The sequence below is a fragment of the Protomyctophum bolini genome (genome assembly GCF_963924005.1).
Source record: "Protomyctophum bolini genome assembly, chromosome: 12".
Classification (NCBI taxonomy): domain Eukaryota; kingdom Metazoa; phylum Chordata; class Actinopteri; order Myctophiformes; family Myctophidae; genus Protomyctophum; species Protomyctophum bolini.
Genome location: NC_137873.1, coordinates 32,743,871 through 32,758,903, shown reverse-complemented (window position 1 = coordinate 32,758,903; position 15,033 = coordinate 32,743,871). Strand labels below are relative to the sequence as shown.

At 43.1% G+C, this 15,033-nt stretch overlaps 2 protein-coding genes across 2 annotated transcripts in view; both read left to right on the top strand.

Annotated features, from left to right (window-relative positions):
• Positions 1–2,028, top strand: part of kif1ab (kinesin family member 1Ab) — a 45,965-nt gene extending 43,937 nt beyond the window's left edge. Inside the window, exons 47-48 of the mRNA XM_080778666.1 lie at positions 739–857; positions 1,840–2,028. Of these exons, the coding sequence (XP_080634792.1) occupies positions 739–857; positions 1,840–1,888 (168 nt within the window). The 3' untranslated portion in view covers positions 1,889–2,028. The remainder of the gene's footprint in view (positions 1–738; positions 858–1,839) is intronic.
• An 8,519-nt stretch (positions 2,029–10,547) lies between these two features.
• LOC308326222 (espin-like protein) lies at positions 10,548–14,751 on the top strand (the record flags this gene model as incomplete). The annotated part of the gene is made up of 4 exons (XM_080779030.1): positions 10,548–10,617; positions 11,227–11,339; positions 12,098–12,277; positions 13,039–14,751. 4 exons carry the CDS (start codon positions 10,548–10,550, stop codon positions 14,749–14,751), a joined length of 2,076 nt encoding a protein of 691 aa, XP_080635156.1.
• Positions 14,752–15,033: the final 282 nt, after the last annotated feature.

The following is a 15,033-nucleotide window of genomic DNA, read 5'->3' as shown; positions in this document are numbered from 1 at the left end:
GCCGGCCAGGGGGAGGCAGTTTAGAGACCAGGATTACTGCATGTCTTTGTGAGGGTACCTACCCTAGGCCGACACGGGGAGAACATGCAGACTCCACACAGAAAGGCCCCTTCGCCAACCCCGCCTTCGGGTATGGGCACTGATGACACGGAGGAGGAAACACGCCGCCAGCACCCACAGTGCCCCGAGCGGGAATCGAACCCAGGACCTTCTAGCTGTGAGGCGACAGCACTACCAACTGTGCCACCGTGCCCCCAGGCAGAAGATTTCTTTACAAAAATGTTTAGATTTGTATCGTGAGAACGATGGCTTCCATTTTCGCATTGCAACTTTTCAGGACTAGAAAGCCTGCAGTTTCTATTAGCTTGGATTCCCCATCGATGATGTCATTGGTGGACGGGTTTCTGAACTGCCCACAGCCCTCCTATGAGACACAGAGTAGAAAAAAACTGTGCCATTTTATCATGATTATTAGTGAGGACCTATTATATGAAGATACAGTAGGTTGAAAAGTGGTGAAGTGGTCCTTTAAGTTATTATTATCATCATCATTATCATCATTATTATGATATCAAATTAAATGAGAAATCTTTTTCATCCGAGTTGAATTGGAATAAACACAATACTCAAATGCCACATATCAATCATACAGTAACTGGTGTGATGTCCCTACTTGGATACACTGATTTGGACCTGATTGATCAAAGTGACTTGTCGATGCCCCCCCTGTGCCTCCAGACTCCCAACACGTTTGCAGTGTGCACCGAGCACCGTGGGATACTGCTCCAGGCCACCAATGACAAAGAGATGCACGATTGGCTGTATGCTTTTAACCCTCTGCTGGCTGGCACCATCAGGTGAGTGGTGGAAGCGCTCTGCTCTTTGTGAACTCTTCCGTTGATGGAAGAAATTCTGCTGGGTTTGCTAATAACAGACATTCTCCAGGTTTTCTAGAGCTTATTCGCATTGTGCGTGTGTAGATTTAAGAATCTTGCAGTGAAGTTGCTATTTAGTAAACAAGACGTTAGTAAAAAAAATTAAGAGATTTGTTCCTTTAGATAGACTCTAATGGATCTTTTCGACTATGAAGGGTAAACCCAGAACCTTCCACAACTTGAAACTTTCCAGAATCTGTGATGATTGTTTTTGTTTCTATTATAACCAGAACCACCCCAGCCAGATCTTCTGTTTTAGCTATTTTAGAAGTTGGTTCCCAAAACCTGCAGTTAGTACTAGCTCCTGAGCAGGGTCCAAATTAGGTTCTGAGCAGGGACGTGCACACATAGACATCAAAGGGGGCTTCAGCCCCTGCCCTTTTACCCGTCTGTAAAACAATTGCCCTTTCCAGACTATGAATGCAGCATTTACTATGGTGAAAGAAATGCAAATGCCACTCCTTTCCATGCCACGCCGGAAGTATTCAGGAGTATTCCTTTTTTTCCCGAAGTCTCCTGAACTTGAACACAGCATTTTGCGTTGAACAGATTTGTTTAGAAATCCATGTCGTACACCGCATCTACAGTAGCTAAAGAGTGCTGGGTTGCGCCTCGAAAATAGCTGCTCTACAAGGTCTCAACGCGTCGCAGATCTGCGTCGCTATTTTAACTCCTCTCACGGGATTTCAGCCCCCGCCTCTCTGACACTCTCTGCACGTCCCTGGTTCTGAGAACCTTATCTGAAACCAAACCGTTAGCGCAGGGAAACAAATCCAGAACCTGTGACATCCAGTATGTTTCACTGGCCACAGCACAGCACCACGTTCAGTTCATGTATAGTCGAAAAAGAGATCATTTGTTCCTGTCTTCTTTTTTCCCCCCGTCCCGGCTCTCCTCCCTTCAGGTCAAAACTGTCCAGGAGAAAGTCGGCCCAGTCGGCCCAGAGGATGTGAGTGAGAAGTCAGTGAAGCTGCCAGGTGGAAACAAGCTTAATCTAAACCTATGCTCGGCCCACCCTCCTGCTCTAATGTACATAAACCATATAAACCAACCTTATACATAGTCCATATAAAACAAACTCCTGTACAATGACCCTTCCCCTGTCCTACACAACGGTACATTGCTCACCCTGAGAACTCCCTGACCATCTTTCCTCACTTTTGCAGTCTCTTTCAATAGATCCCCCGCGCCCCCCCCTCCCCAAAAAACCCTGCATGGTGTTTGTCCGCCTGATGGATAGAAGAACCAGACCAGACTAACGAATTGACCCATAGTCCTATTTAGGAGCTTATCTCTGCAGGGCATTGCGACTAGTACAGTAGGACACTGTCATTACCTAGGAAAACAGGTGTCTATAGAAAGATAGAAGTTGTTTTGCTTCTCTAAATAACGGTGTCATGCTCAATCCCTCTGTCATGCATCTTCGTCGTACAACATATACACCCCCTGTCTTCAACCTTGCATCGTATTTCTCCTTAAAACAGTCAAACGAGGGCTGAAAATAATTGTGAGACAGTACTATCTGTTTTGTGGTCTTTGTCATGCCAGAGGTGTTTCCCTGTGTAGGTGTGTATGTTGAGTGCAGGAACAATGGCACTTCTTACAGGCCAGCCGCTCATTCTTCTTACTGTAAGCAGCATTTACATTACCTCAGTATGGAATGGCCGGGTGCTCTATCGTCCCGTAAAGTAGTACCGCACGCCACTATTTTAGTAACCGAGGCTTCACATAAGCATACAGAGGAACAGGTTATTGCTACAGGCAATGGCCAGTAAGGGAAGGGATTTGATTCCACTAAAGGGGACGTTTTTCCAATTGCAATGTGCATATTTTCTTTTCTTTTAGTCAATTTTTTTTACATGAGTAAACAAATGCAAATTTGCCCACTGCCCGTGAAAGCGCCCTTGGCTTGTTGTTGTTGTTGTTGTGCGGTTGTGTAATAATTTAGTGTACAGTTTTTATTTATTGCTCTTAATTAACATTTCCTGTACTGTATTTTGTTCATGTTGAGACAACGGACCGCTATTTTTTGCATTGCACTTTAAAATCTTGAGTTAATGTTTCGTGTCATTAAGCTCTGTTGTTTTAACCAAAGCATCTTGTCTGAAACGTTACAAAGCCTTTCCACCATGTTCCCATAGTTGTTTTTGGTTTCTTTTTTTTAATTTCTTTTTTCTTATTTTCTTTTACCATTTTTTATTGACAGATTTTCTTACAAAGTTATGCTCACCCTTAAAAATCTGTTCTATATTTTAAATAAGACTATTATAGACAGTCTAGAGGTACATGAAACGGGAAGCAGCGAAGTAGCTGAGATCTTGATATTTTATTGTGACATTCGGTATGTGGACCAAAGGACCGACACAGTTTATTTGGTTGCATAATTGAATTTGTAAAATGTTAAATTAACCATGAGGACTTTGCTGTGTGTGAGCCCTGATGTTACCAAAAGTTCAGAACAGTTTGGATATTATGTTTGTGTGTACAAGTGCATTATTCATGCACCAGGTAGTGCCTCCCATTGTTTAGCCCTTGTTCTTTCTCTCTCATAGTGTCTCGTCCCCTCCTGCACCTCATTATCATTCTGTTTCATTGATTAGCTTAACATCAGTGGTGGAACAAGTACTCAAATGTTTTACTCACGCAAAAGTATCAATACTGGCTGCAATATAGACATACTCCGTTACAAGTTAAGAGTTCAGAATTCAGAATTTACTGGAGTGAAAGTAACAAAAGTACTGGTATCAAGATGTACCGTAATTAAAGTACTAAAAGTAAAGGTACGCATATTTCAGTACAAAGTGTGTACAAAATCTTTTGAAAATCTACAAGCTCACAATGTGCATTGTGAGCTTGTAGATCGGCTATTTTCAAATGGCTGAAATGTAGGGTTGAAGTGGTTAATGTATGTTTTCTAATCAAACTTAAAATTCCCAAAGTAACAAGTAACTAAAATTCTCAAATAAATGTAGTGGAGTAAAAGTACAGTAAGTTTAGTTACTTTAGTACACCACTGCTTGACATTAACGGTGTATTCTGAGCAGGCCTTCATCTGCTGTCTGTTAGATATTCTGGATCTTTTTCTATTGTTGATCTATGGCAGTGACTGAATATAACATCATAATAGAACATGCAGTAACGGTAGCCTGTAACAATGCATACAGCACAGCGCATATCTTCAAAGTCGTTTACTGTAAATGTTGCATTTAAGGAAAAAAAAGTGCTGAGCTTTTGTACTGTATCTAAATATTATACAGCCTGGTGCTTGTATTAGAAAAACCAATACAGTATATGATTATCTTGATGTTATTACACATTGTACATCCAGGGATTAGTTCCTAGTTGCTTTCATGTGTCTCTGGTACCACGCTATATACCAAGGTGACCCCAAATGTTTGTTTGCTACATGGACATCGCCATCACAAATCCACAGGTCATTTCAATTGATAACCGTGCAACCTGTCAAAGCTTAGAATGACCCCGAGACCATTCAAATCCATCGTGTGATTTAAATGATGCTGTTGTGTCGGTGTATAATCTTGTCAGCACTCTATATTGTCTTGCAACGCTCCATTTTGAGTCTGAACCACATGGTCTGCCAGCCATTTGGTCTTCGTCTTGCCGCGTTGTCTCACTTAACTGAAGGACAAAGCGTATTAAGTACAGTATACTCTGTATGCCTCAGGCCAGCCAACCTGTTGAGCAACACCACTTAATACTCAGAGAATTCTAGCAAGATCTGACTCACATGATGTTACAGGATGAGATAAACAGACTAATTCAAACCATCTTGAATTGTAGTGCTGTATATTTTAGTTCACAATTGCACCACCTTGTGGATCACTTTTTCTTGGCAGCACATAAGTATAAATATTGAGTGTGATTTTCAAGGAAGGCCTAAATCCTTTTACTGTACATTCTGAATGATGTTTTGGGTCATCTTTTGGACATAGAGATTTGTTTTGTCCTTTTGTATTTATGTCCGTTTTAGTTTTTCTTAGAATGCCAATAGATATTTATGTTGCCTGCTGGAACAGTGGAGAAGTATAGTAGAAAGCTTTATTTATCAAATCACGTGGGACATGGATTTGTGGGTTTCCAATGTAGAATGAAATGAATAATCATGCATGAATCATAATTATTATGATTTTTATTGGTAAGAATGTATGGATAAAAACAGAAGGAATTAAATTCGCCATGCCCCCGCTTGACGGAAGAAGACAGTTTTTGTATCGAAATTGTGTTCTTGTCTTCTTATCAATCAGTCCTCCACCACTGGATCAAATTGCATCAGATCTAATCCTATAAATATTATTTCAAGTCTAGATTACGTTGTCTACAACAAAACGAAAGCAAATCAGTGGCACTTTTAAGGCAGTTTCATGCAGGCTGCTTGAGACAACCTGTAAAGATAAAATGATACGTTGTTAACTTCATGGATTTGGCTGCTTATTTAAGTGGCATAGTTCAGGATCTAAGCATGTGGATCCTTTATCTTCCTCTCCTTGCCTCTGTCCCTTGCCTTACTGCTTGCTAATTGATGCCAGCCTCCCCCCTCCTCTCCTAAATGCTGCTTGTAAACTATCGCTACCCATGACCCCTTGTATCGACTAACTGGATTACCTTCTTGGTTCTTGTCATGTATATAAAACCAGACTGCTGTGTTGGATCCTATCACACAACACACAGATCATATTAACTCTCTTTATCGCTCCTCCACTTTATACCATGATGAGTAAGAATTGAAAAATATATAATCAGACCCGGTGCTTGGTTAAGTGTCCTCTCAGAAGCAGCGATAGTGCTAACACGGGGTACAAGTTTTGCACTTTTGATGTCAAAATGCGGGAGCAAGACAGTCGGACAAAAAGGACTTGGGTCAGCACTCCTGTTCTCTGAGCTGCTTGATAAGGACCGGGTCAACAACATGAAGTCTGATGATGACGTCTTAATCTCAGTGCTCACGTTTATCTTTGAGTGTTCTGGAGTTTCTGCTGGTGTCTTCTTATGTCTGTGGACACGTAATAAAAAGTTGTTGAGAAAAAAAAAGTGAAATAAATAAAATAAATGTTGGAACTCTTTTTGTTTTGCGTATGTGGATTTGTATTCATTATTCATTCATTCGGTCATTTCCGTTCATTTTAGTTTATTGCATTGACTTTGGCAGTTGATGGCTTGGTTGTTATGGCCATTTTAGCCTATGACCTTTGTATGACACAATCTCTGGTTCTTGGTAATGCGTGGTAGTGGTTTTAAAGTTCAAGTTTGGCTGAGTTCACAGGGAACGCTGTTCAGAACAGATAAACAGCTGCACATCTCTCATCATTTCACCCGATGCAAAATGAAACATGTTGACCCAGCCTTTCTATATAACCTATTTTTTTTTAGCCTGTATAAAGAGCAAGCATGCAGTTCCATGCCAGATGATAAACTAATTAATCTCTCACTACGAAATTACACCTCAGTTGCGTAACACTGTGCAAATACAGCTCAGTTGCACAACACTTTGTGCAGTACTTTCACTTTCAGGACATTGTGATACGTGTGTGTGTGTGTGTGTGTGTGTGTGTGTGTGATTGGTTGCTGTGGTTGTGAGCTCTCTATTATTGATAAAGCACTCACAATGTACTCAACCCAGGAGCCGTTACACTAATCCGCTTATAAGAGAGGCATAAAGTGTTACTGTTACAAATACAAAGGTGCTTTATGGAGTGAGGAGGGCCACAGAGGAGGTCCCTGGCCTGCAGACAAGTCAGGGCTTTTAGAGTGTCTTTGTGATTGTGTTGTCTGGTGAGATACTGTACAGAAGGTCGGCTATATGTGAGCGGCGTTATGAATATTTTACTGTGCATTAAGTGCGCGTCTGTGCATGTCTGTCTGCCTTCCTAGCTGCCCCCTCTCGGTCTCTCGTTCTCATTTTTCCTCTCAGTATTTGTTTCATCCATGGGTTCCTTTGGCGGACCTACAGATGTGCCGTTTGAGAGCTTGTCCTGCCGCTGGGCAGTTCAGTACAATGTCAGTGCATTGTCACAAACAGAACGTTGGTGAGAAATGGGAGCATTTGCCAAGGTGTTATATGTTATTTTAAGACTCCCAAGGGAATTGATAACAACAAACATCGTTTCCCTGCCGTGTTTTTCACTAACCTTTGAAGAATCACCCGATCATGAAGGTAACTCCATTTCACGAAAGTCTGCCTTAAAATAACGTGGTCGCTTTTCCTAGTGTCGTATAATATCCCTCGATAGCCATCAATAACAACACAGAGAAATAGCGCCTCGGTCCGTGCCGCCATTGTCCATAAGATTGCATTGAGACTCGATTACCCAGAAGCCCTGAAAAGCTATAGCGTACATTTTTTCCCCGGCGGTCGCGTGTTCCAAACGTGTGACGTATCAGAAAAAGTGTCAGCAGAAAGAAAACCTTGTATGTCTTAAAAATAATCAAAATCGGCGAATAAAACAAATAAAACATAACTCGGGAAAGTCGTGTTTGGCAGGGAAAGAGGTCTTGTTTGGGAGTCAAAGTGTAGATAGAGTTCCTCCGGACACTTTTCTATTTTTTTTTAAATATTTTTTTTTGCTTTTCTGCCTTTATTGATAGTATATTTGAAGAGAGACAGGGAAGGGAGAGAGAGACGGGGGGAGACATGCAGGATCATGAACGAGACTCGAAGTCTCGAACCCGCGACGCGCAGTCAGGCCACAGCCTATATATATGTGGCATGCGCCTTGACCGCTAGGCCAGCGGGCGCCCACGCTGGACACTTTTCAGTAGCAAAGCAGTAGCGAGTTAGCAAGGCTAATCAGTGAATAAAACATGCAGGGAAGACATGCATTTTCAGAAAGTCTTCAGGAAAAGATGAGGAAAGTGTGACGTTAGAATGGCACATCTGTATCCTTTCCCCACACTATTGTGTATCACTGATAGCCATCAGTGACATCAGGTCTAACTATCAGGTCTCTCTTGAGTATAACCTTAGGTTAAATAAAGGTGAAACACGCACGCGCGCACAGACACGCACACACACTATGATATTTAAATATGTATCTAGGACATTACAAGAGTAGTCAGACAACCATGCCCTTTTTTTAAAATATGTAATACTATGCAAAAAAAAAGTCACACTGACACTCACAAGGCCATGCATGTGTCCGTATGCACTCCCAATACCCACCAGACTGTGACGGCCGGTCCCTTTACACACTGTAGTGTACTGTACATCCATTCCATACCATGTTACAGTAGGTCTATGTTTCCGGTCAGTGGCCACCCTATCCTTCTTGTTAATTATGCACACTAAGAAGGACCCCCATCTGAGGTTTGGGTCCATGTGTTGCTCTTCCTTCGTCTTGTATTTGTTGCTCAAAGGGGCGAAAAGCAAACGTATGGACCGACGGGGGATCTTCTTCTATCTCCTCGTCGTTCCACCAGACTTACATTTGACATCTGGCAGCTTCGGGATTGGAATTGTAAGTGATATTGTATTAATTTCTCATGAGAATGGATTGGCTGGAATGGATGAATGTACAATTTGGAATATGGCAAATGGGGGGGAAATAGGTTTATCGTACATAATGGTGTACAATTATATTAGTCATCATTCATGATTCATGCCTGAGACAAACTAGGACTTTTACCACAGGTTAAGCTAAATCAACCCTGAATTGTAGTGGGTCAATACACTAGATTATCCTAAGTGTGTGTGTGTGTGCGTGTGTGTGTGTGTGTGTGTGTGTGTGTGTGTGTGTGTGTGTGTGTGTGTGTGTGTGTGTGTGTGTGTGTGTGTGTGTGTGTGCGCGTGTGCGTGTGCGTGTGCGTGTGTGCGTGCGTGCATGTGTGCGTCAGTGTTGTTTTCGTCGACTAAAACTATGACAAAAAATGTTTGTCGACTACCTTTTTTCACTGAGGAAAACTAAATGAAAACTAAGCTATGATGACTAAAACTAAGACTAAATATACTGACAATATTGTCAACAAATGCAAACTAGACTAAAATGTTAGGAAGGTACAAGTGGACAAGAGATCCAGTAGCAGTATAAGTCATTTTACACTTGGTTGCATGCTGGAAATAGCCGATCTACAAGGTCGTAGGTCGGCTATTTTCAGCAAGTGTGAACATTTTAGTCGACTAAATCAACTGCAGATTTAGTCGACTAAAATCTTATGACATTTAGTCAACTAAAACTAGACTAAACACTAAAACATTCCAGGTGACTAAAATGTGACTAAAACTAAATTAAAGCTATTGAAGAGACTATGACTAAAACTAAAATCGAAATGTGCTGCCAAAAACAACACTGGCGTGCGTGCATGCGTGTGCACGTGCTTGTAAAAAATAAAATAAGCTACCATTTTAAGACTTCAATCTTCTATTCTAATCATTATTCGATTAAGAACTATAGCTACAGTTCTCAAAAATGGTGAAACCCAATTTTCTACTTGAGTGGCACGGCTTAGTAATAATTGCACCAATCATGCCTATTGTAGGCTTACTGCAACAATGGCAATGGGCTTACTCGAGAAATCCTGTGAATCAGGATGGTTACCCGACTCAGGATATCACATCTCTGTGCTCTCTAACACACCATACACTTTCTCCTGAACTCACAGGGGGTACGCTAACGAGCTCCTGTTTCACCTGTTATTCCTATCCTATCTGCCTTATAGGCTATGCTGTGAGCATGGTGCTCTGTACTGTACATTGAACACGCATGTTTATGTGTCTTCACGGGAGACTCTTAGAAGATTACTTTGGGGCCTCTTATTGAGCCACAGGTGATATTCTGTGTCATATTTCTCTCTGGGTTCCCTGCTAATCCTGTATTTCCTTTCATTCTCTTAAAATAGGCATATAGCATGAATATGTGATTGAGCAAATTAGGAAATTATTAAATGATTCAAACACGAATGAATCAATGAATCGGAAGAAACCACTAAATAGACATCAGAGCTTTCACCATTCAACTTTCTCTTCTTTTAGGCTGTTGACTCTAGTCTACAGTACCTTATTACTGTATGCATGTGTAGCACCCAGCCAAGATGCGACCTGCAAAAACAACCCTGCCAATCGGGCTCAGCCCTATTGGCACGACAGGTTGTGTACCAGTGATTGTATCATGTGTGTTGCTTTCAGGATGTCCATGCAGAGAGAGGAGCTGACTGTCCAGTAAGTGGGAGACATTAGGCAGTGATCCAGCACAACCAACCAGCATGGAGAACAGTAAGGTGACCAGCCATCAATACAGTGAATAACCCTTTGGGAAACTTTTTCATCCTCTATAGATACTTTTTTTTTTTAAGAGAGAGGAAAACACGCCAAGGTTTCACATTTGTCTTTCATTAAACTAATTACACTAATAATTAAACAAAGAATTATGAGTAAAGGTTCTGACTTAGCATTTCCACCGTGATGACGACACTATGAAGATTTATGTCTCTCCGTGTTTTAACAAATTAGACATGAAATGCATATCATTTTGTTACCGTAGCTACTTTTCGTTAGTCCTGTTGTATGTACTGTGTGTGTATATATGCCACCAGCAGCCAGTGAAGGAAGTGCAGCCCTTACCTCGGGATACCACCCCTCCCCCCATGACCGCGCCTTCACTAATGGCCCCCAACATTGCCTCTATGAGGTACAATGTGGGTTCCATTCAGCATGTACAGGTGGCCTCCTCAGGTGAGCCATGATAATGTATACATTACTGAGTGGGTACGATTAATATATATTGGATATAATAATTCAATGTTGATTTCAATTATACACTACAGATTCAAGTATGATGCTTTGTATTAACCATCCGGCAATATTTTTAAAAAGATGCATCATTATCAGTCCTCATGAGAGTATTATTAAGGCTATGGGCAATTTTCACTCTGTTATTTGCTGAAAACATTATATTCCCATTCCTGAGAATGCAACAGGCACAAGTTCCTGTTGCATTCTCAGGAATTTTTTTATTGATTTTGGCATTAAACATTGGAACATAAATAAAAGCCTGTTAGGCTTAATAAACAGAAATTGCACGGATATGACAAATTGAAATAACTTAAATATACAAAGAAATGACTGACAATAAATAATGTAGGCCTACTATGCCAAAATAGGCCATATTTAATCATTTTACATTCAACATTTGTTTAAAAAAATATGTAAATACTACAATATTTGTGAATTTCTTTGAAAATGTATGAAACCTTTTTCAACAATTATTGAGATGATCGATGATGTAATATTTGTGACAGGCCTACCCGTGTGAGTCTTATCAGCTGATGTGTGTGTTTACAGTGGTGACGTCATTCAGCCACCTGAAGCCTCCAGAGAGGGAGCACAACAACCTGTTGACTCAGATGAAGTCAATGAAGTCCCTGAGACATGCTGCTGTGTTTACTGGACCGTCGGTGAGCTACAGTAGCTGGGTATAGCTGGCTACAACAGCATATACTGGATATAATACTCCCCTTTGACTGAGTGCTAGATGCTTGGTTTGGTTTTCCATTTGGCAGACCAGGTTTGAATCCATAACAAAACACCATAACAAAATGTTATGGTGCGTTCACACGGGCAGATGTAAAAGATGCAGTCTACCATTCATTGTCAATGGACGCCAGCGGCATGACGTTGCAAAGACGCAATGATGCATGTATAGCTGCTCAAAATCAACACGTCTTTGCGTCTTTGTGTCTGCCCATGTGAACCCACCATGAGGGTCGAGTTTTGCTTTTATGTTGCATTCACACGGGCAGACGCAACAGTGCATGTAGTATTTGTCTGGCCATACATTGTCAATGGAAGCCAGCGAAAAAGCTACAATTAACGGCTACAAATACACTGTGTAGCTTTGCATCTTTGCGTCAGCAGCAGTTATTATAGTGGCTCTGTCAGCACTATTTTCATAGGCCAGCTGTGACCAAAGTGCGGCCCGCAGGCCAAATGTGGCCCTGGGGTGAATTTGCCTGTAGCTTCATACCTGAATTGTTTTATGAACAGCCCGCCCAACAGTATGGGACATTTTTATATTCAATGTTTTCAACCTGGGCATTTACCCAGAGTATGATTTGTCAGTGTTCCTTGTTCCTTGTATTTCTTTTTTTATTGCTTGGTTACATTTGGTGAAACTTAAGGCAGTGACAGTATTCTCTCTCCATGCCGTCACCAGAGACTGGAGAACGAGGAGAAGCTTGCCGAGGTACCCGTCGTGGACATAATCATGGCTGACATTGATTCGCTGGTGCCCACGCACGATGAGAACGGCCGGCCAATAGCCGAGTGGAAGAGGCAGGTGATGGTACGACAACTCCAGGTCAGACTACAGGATGAAGAGGAGCAGAGGAGACAGGTACTGGTGTGTGTGTGTGTGACGTTTACTCAGTGGTGGGAAAAACTACTCAAATTTTTTACTCAAGTAAAAGTATCAATACTGCAATATAGAACCAAGTAGATGTCCAGAATTCAAAATGTACGTGACTGGTGACTAAAAGTAGGCTACCAAAGTATTGACATCAAAATATACTTAAAGTAGAAAGTACTCATTGTGCAGAAATGTCCCATTTCAAGTTTTCAAATGTATAATAATCTTTTGAAGATAGCCAATACAAGCTCACAGTCACAATGCGACGGATTGTGGGCTTGTAGATCGGCTATTTTCAAATGGCCGAAATGTATATAGGGTTGAAGTGCGAAATACATGTTTTTTAATAATAATCAAAATCTACAAAGTAACTAACTAAGTTTTCAAATAAATGTAGTGGAGTAAAATTGTAGTGGAATCTCACTCTGGAAGATTGTCTGTATAAACGCTTAATTTGTACATATCCGCTGTATGACAAAGTAGCGTTTATACGCAGGAAAATAGCAGATCTACAAATTTGCAATTTGTTGTGAGCTTGTATTTTTTCTATTTTCAGTGTGTGGCATACAACAAAGATAGATACACTTACAAGTGTTGATTTTAACTAAGTAGCAATTATTATTTTCCAAGACAACAATCTTGCCAAAGAAGAGTTCCTCAGAAGGATCATGTGTGGGTACTAACTAAGTTACTAACTTCACTACTCTCCACCTCCCCCCCCCCCCCCCACACACACACACACACACCAGGACATGGCTAATAGCAACATACCGGTGGTGGACGACGGCTGGAAGTACTCGCAGGTCCACAACGCTGTCCTGGGGCCGTTTGGAGAGCTGCTGAACGAGGACGACCTGACGTACCTCCACCGACAGATGGAGAACGTGTCCCTCCAGAAGCGCTGCCAGGCCTACGAGCTGGAGCTCACCCGGCTGACGGAAGAGCTGAGGGCCATCTTCCCCGATCCCATCGTCAGCATCTCCCTCAACAGGGACATCTTGCGGCAGACGGACACGGACGAGGGACAGCGGCTGCCCCTGCCGGTATGGTGCAGCCGCGTCTCCGAGATCGTCAGGAACATGTCGCTGCTGCTGAACAATCTCACCGGCGGCGGCAGCAGCGACGCGTCGGGGCAGAGGAGCACGGTGGACGGGTTGATGGAGGGGGTGAGGGAGCTGCAGGGCGTGAGGGGCGGTTTAGGACTCAACCAGCCGGGCCAGGTCAAGTGGCAGGACCAGGGGCTAGGCTCGGGGGCGTCTGCGGCAGGCTGCAGGATACCCCATATTGGGATGGCGTCAGCCTTTAGCCACCGGCTCGAGAGCAACAGCTACGGCAGGACACAGAGGGAGAGGGTGCAGCGGGAGATTCAACAGTCTGGAGTGTCCGTTAAAAACCTCCGGTCTAACTTTGAAGGCCAGATTGGGGCCATTTATCCGTTCGCCGGTTTTGTGAACAACTCTCACAAACAGGACACTAGCGGGGGCCAGGGAATGAAGACTGGGATAGTGGTTGGAGTACCGGAAATAAACAACCACACTGCTCATACGGATGCGGGCTGCAAACTGAACAACCACGGTGAACCTAAACCGGTTGGGCCCGTGATGGAGACCGTCAGCTTGAGGAAAGAACGTATAGTGGTGTTGTTCCTCAGCCACTGGAAGAAGTCTGCCTATGCCATTACAATGAGAGCAGCCAGGCTCAAACAGGGACACGAGGCCCCATCGGGGAAAACCGATGTTGTCGTTACAGCGACGTCACCGCAGCCTCGGCAGAGAGTCACCTCCATGTTTGAGTTCTGCCGCCAAAGGACCGCCGTCGATAGGATGCTCCACTCCTGGAGGAATGTGAAATGGGGCCAGCGAGACACGCCCACTGTCCGTTGCTCCACCCACTCACTGGCCGCGCCCCCTCGGCCCACCTACTCCCCCGAGCAGTTCCTGCCGGAGGGTGAGGACGGCGTCGCGGCAAGCCACGACACCTTGACCCTTGACCTCTTCATGCTGGGATACTTCCGCATCCTGGAGCAGGACCTGTCACCCGAGGAGAGGAAGATGAGGCACCTCCTGTGCTTCGAGGTCTTTGACCACGTGGGCAGTTTCCCCTGGAAGACCGTCAGGGATTTCCACAAGGCCGTCATTCAAGACATCCGGGCCGGAAAGCAGCAGTGGAGCGATGGCTTTGAGGAAGTCAAAGCGTGCTTCTTTGGGAATTCCGGCAAGGCCAGGGTGTGCCACAGAGGTGGAGCCGGAGAAACCCTGTGCCCGCTATCGTTATCTCCGTCATTATCCCCTGATACTAGACAAGTACCCATGGTCATAGTTCAGTCTGCTTCTCCGGAGGACAGTGGGAGCGGTACGGACTCTTTCTCCTCTTTTAACAATGATGAGATCTGTCAATACATTGATCGCAGCTTTGCTTTCTGGAAGGAGAAGGAGGCGGAGATGTTTGATTTTGAGCATTAAATTAGTCTGTTGTATAAATGTGTGTTTTGTTTTGTTTGAATGTTTTTTGCATCAAACTGAAATTGATCAGAGGTAGGTTTTGCTTATTTATTGTTTTCTAGTCATCAGGCAGGAACAATCAAACGGAACTTCCTTTTCCCTCAAACCGGAAGAATAACATTAAAAGCTCTCGTAGCCTGTAGCTTTTATTGAGAAAAATCGGTTTGAGGGAAAAGGAAGTTAATTCCGGAAGATTGGTGACTACAAAACAATACTACAACATGACGTAGCGATATCATCCGC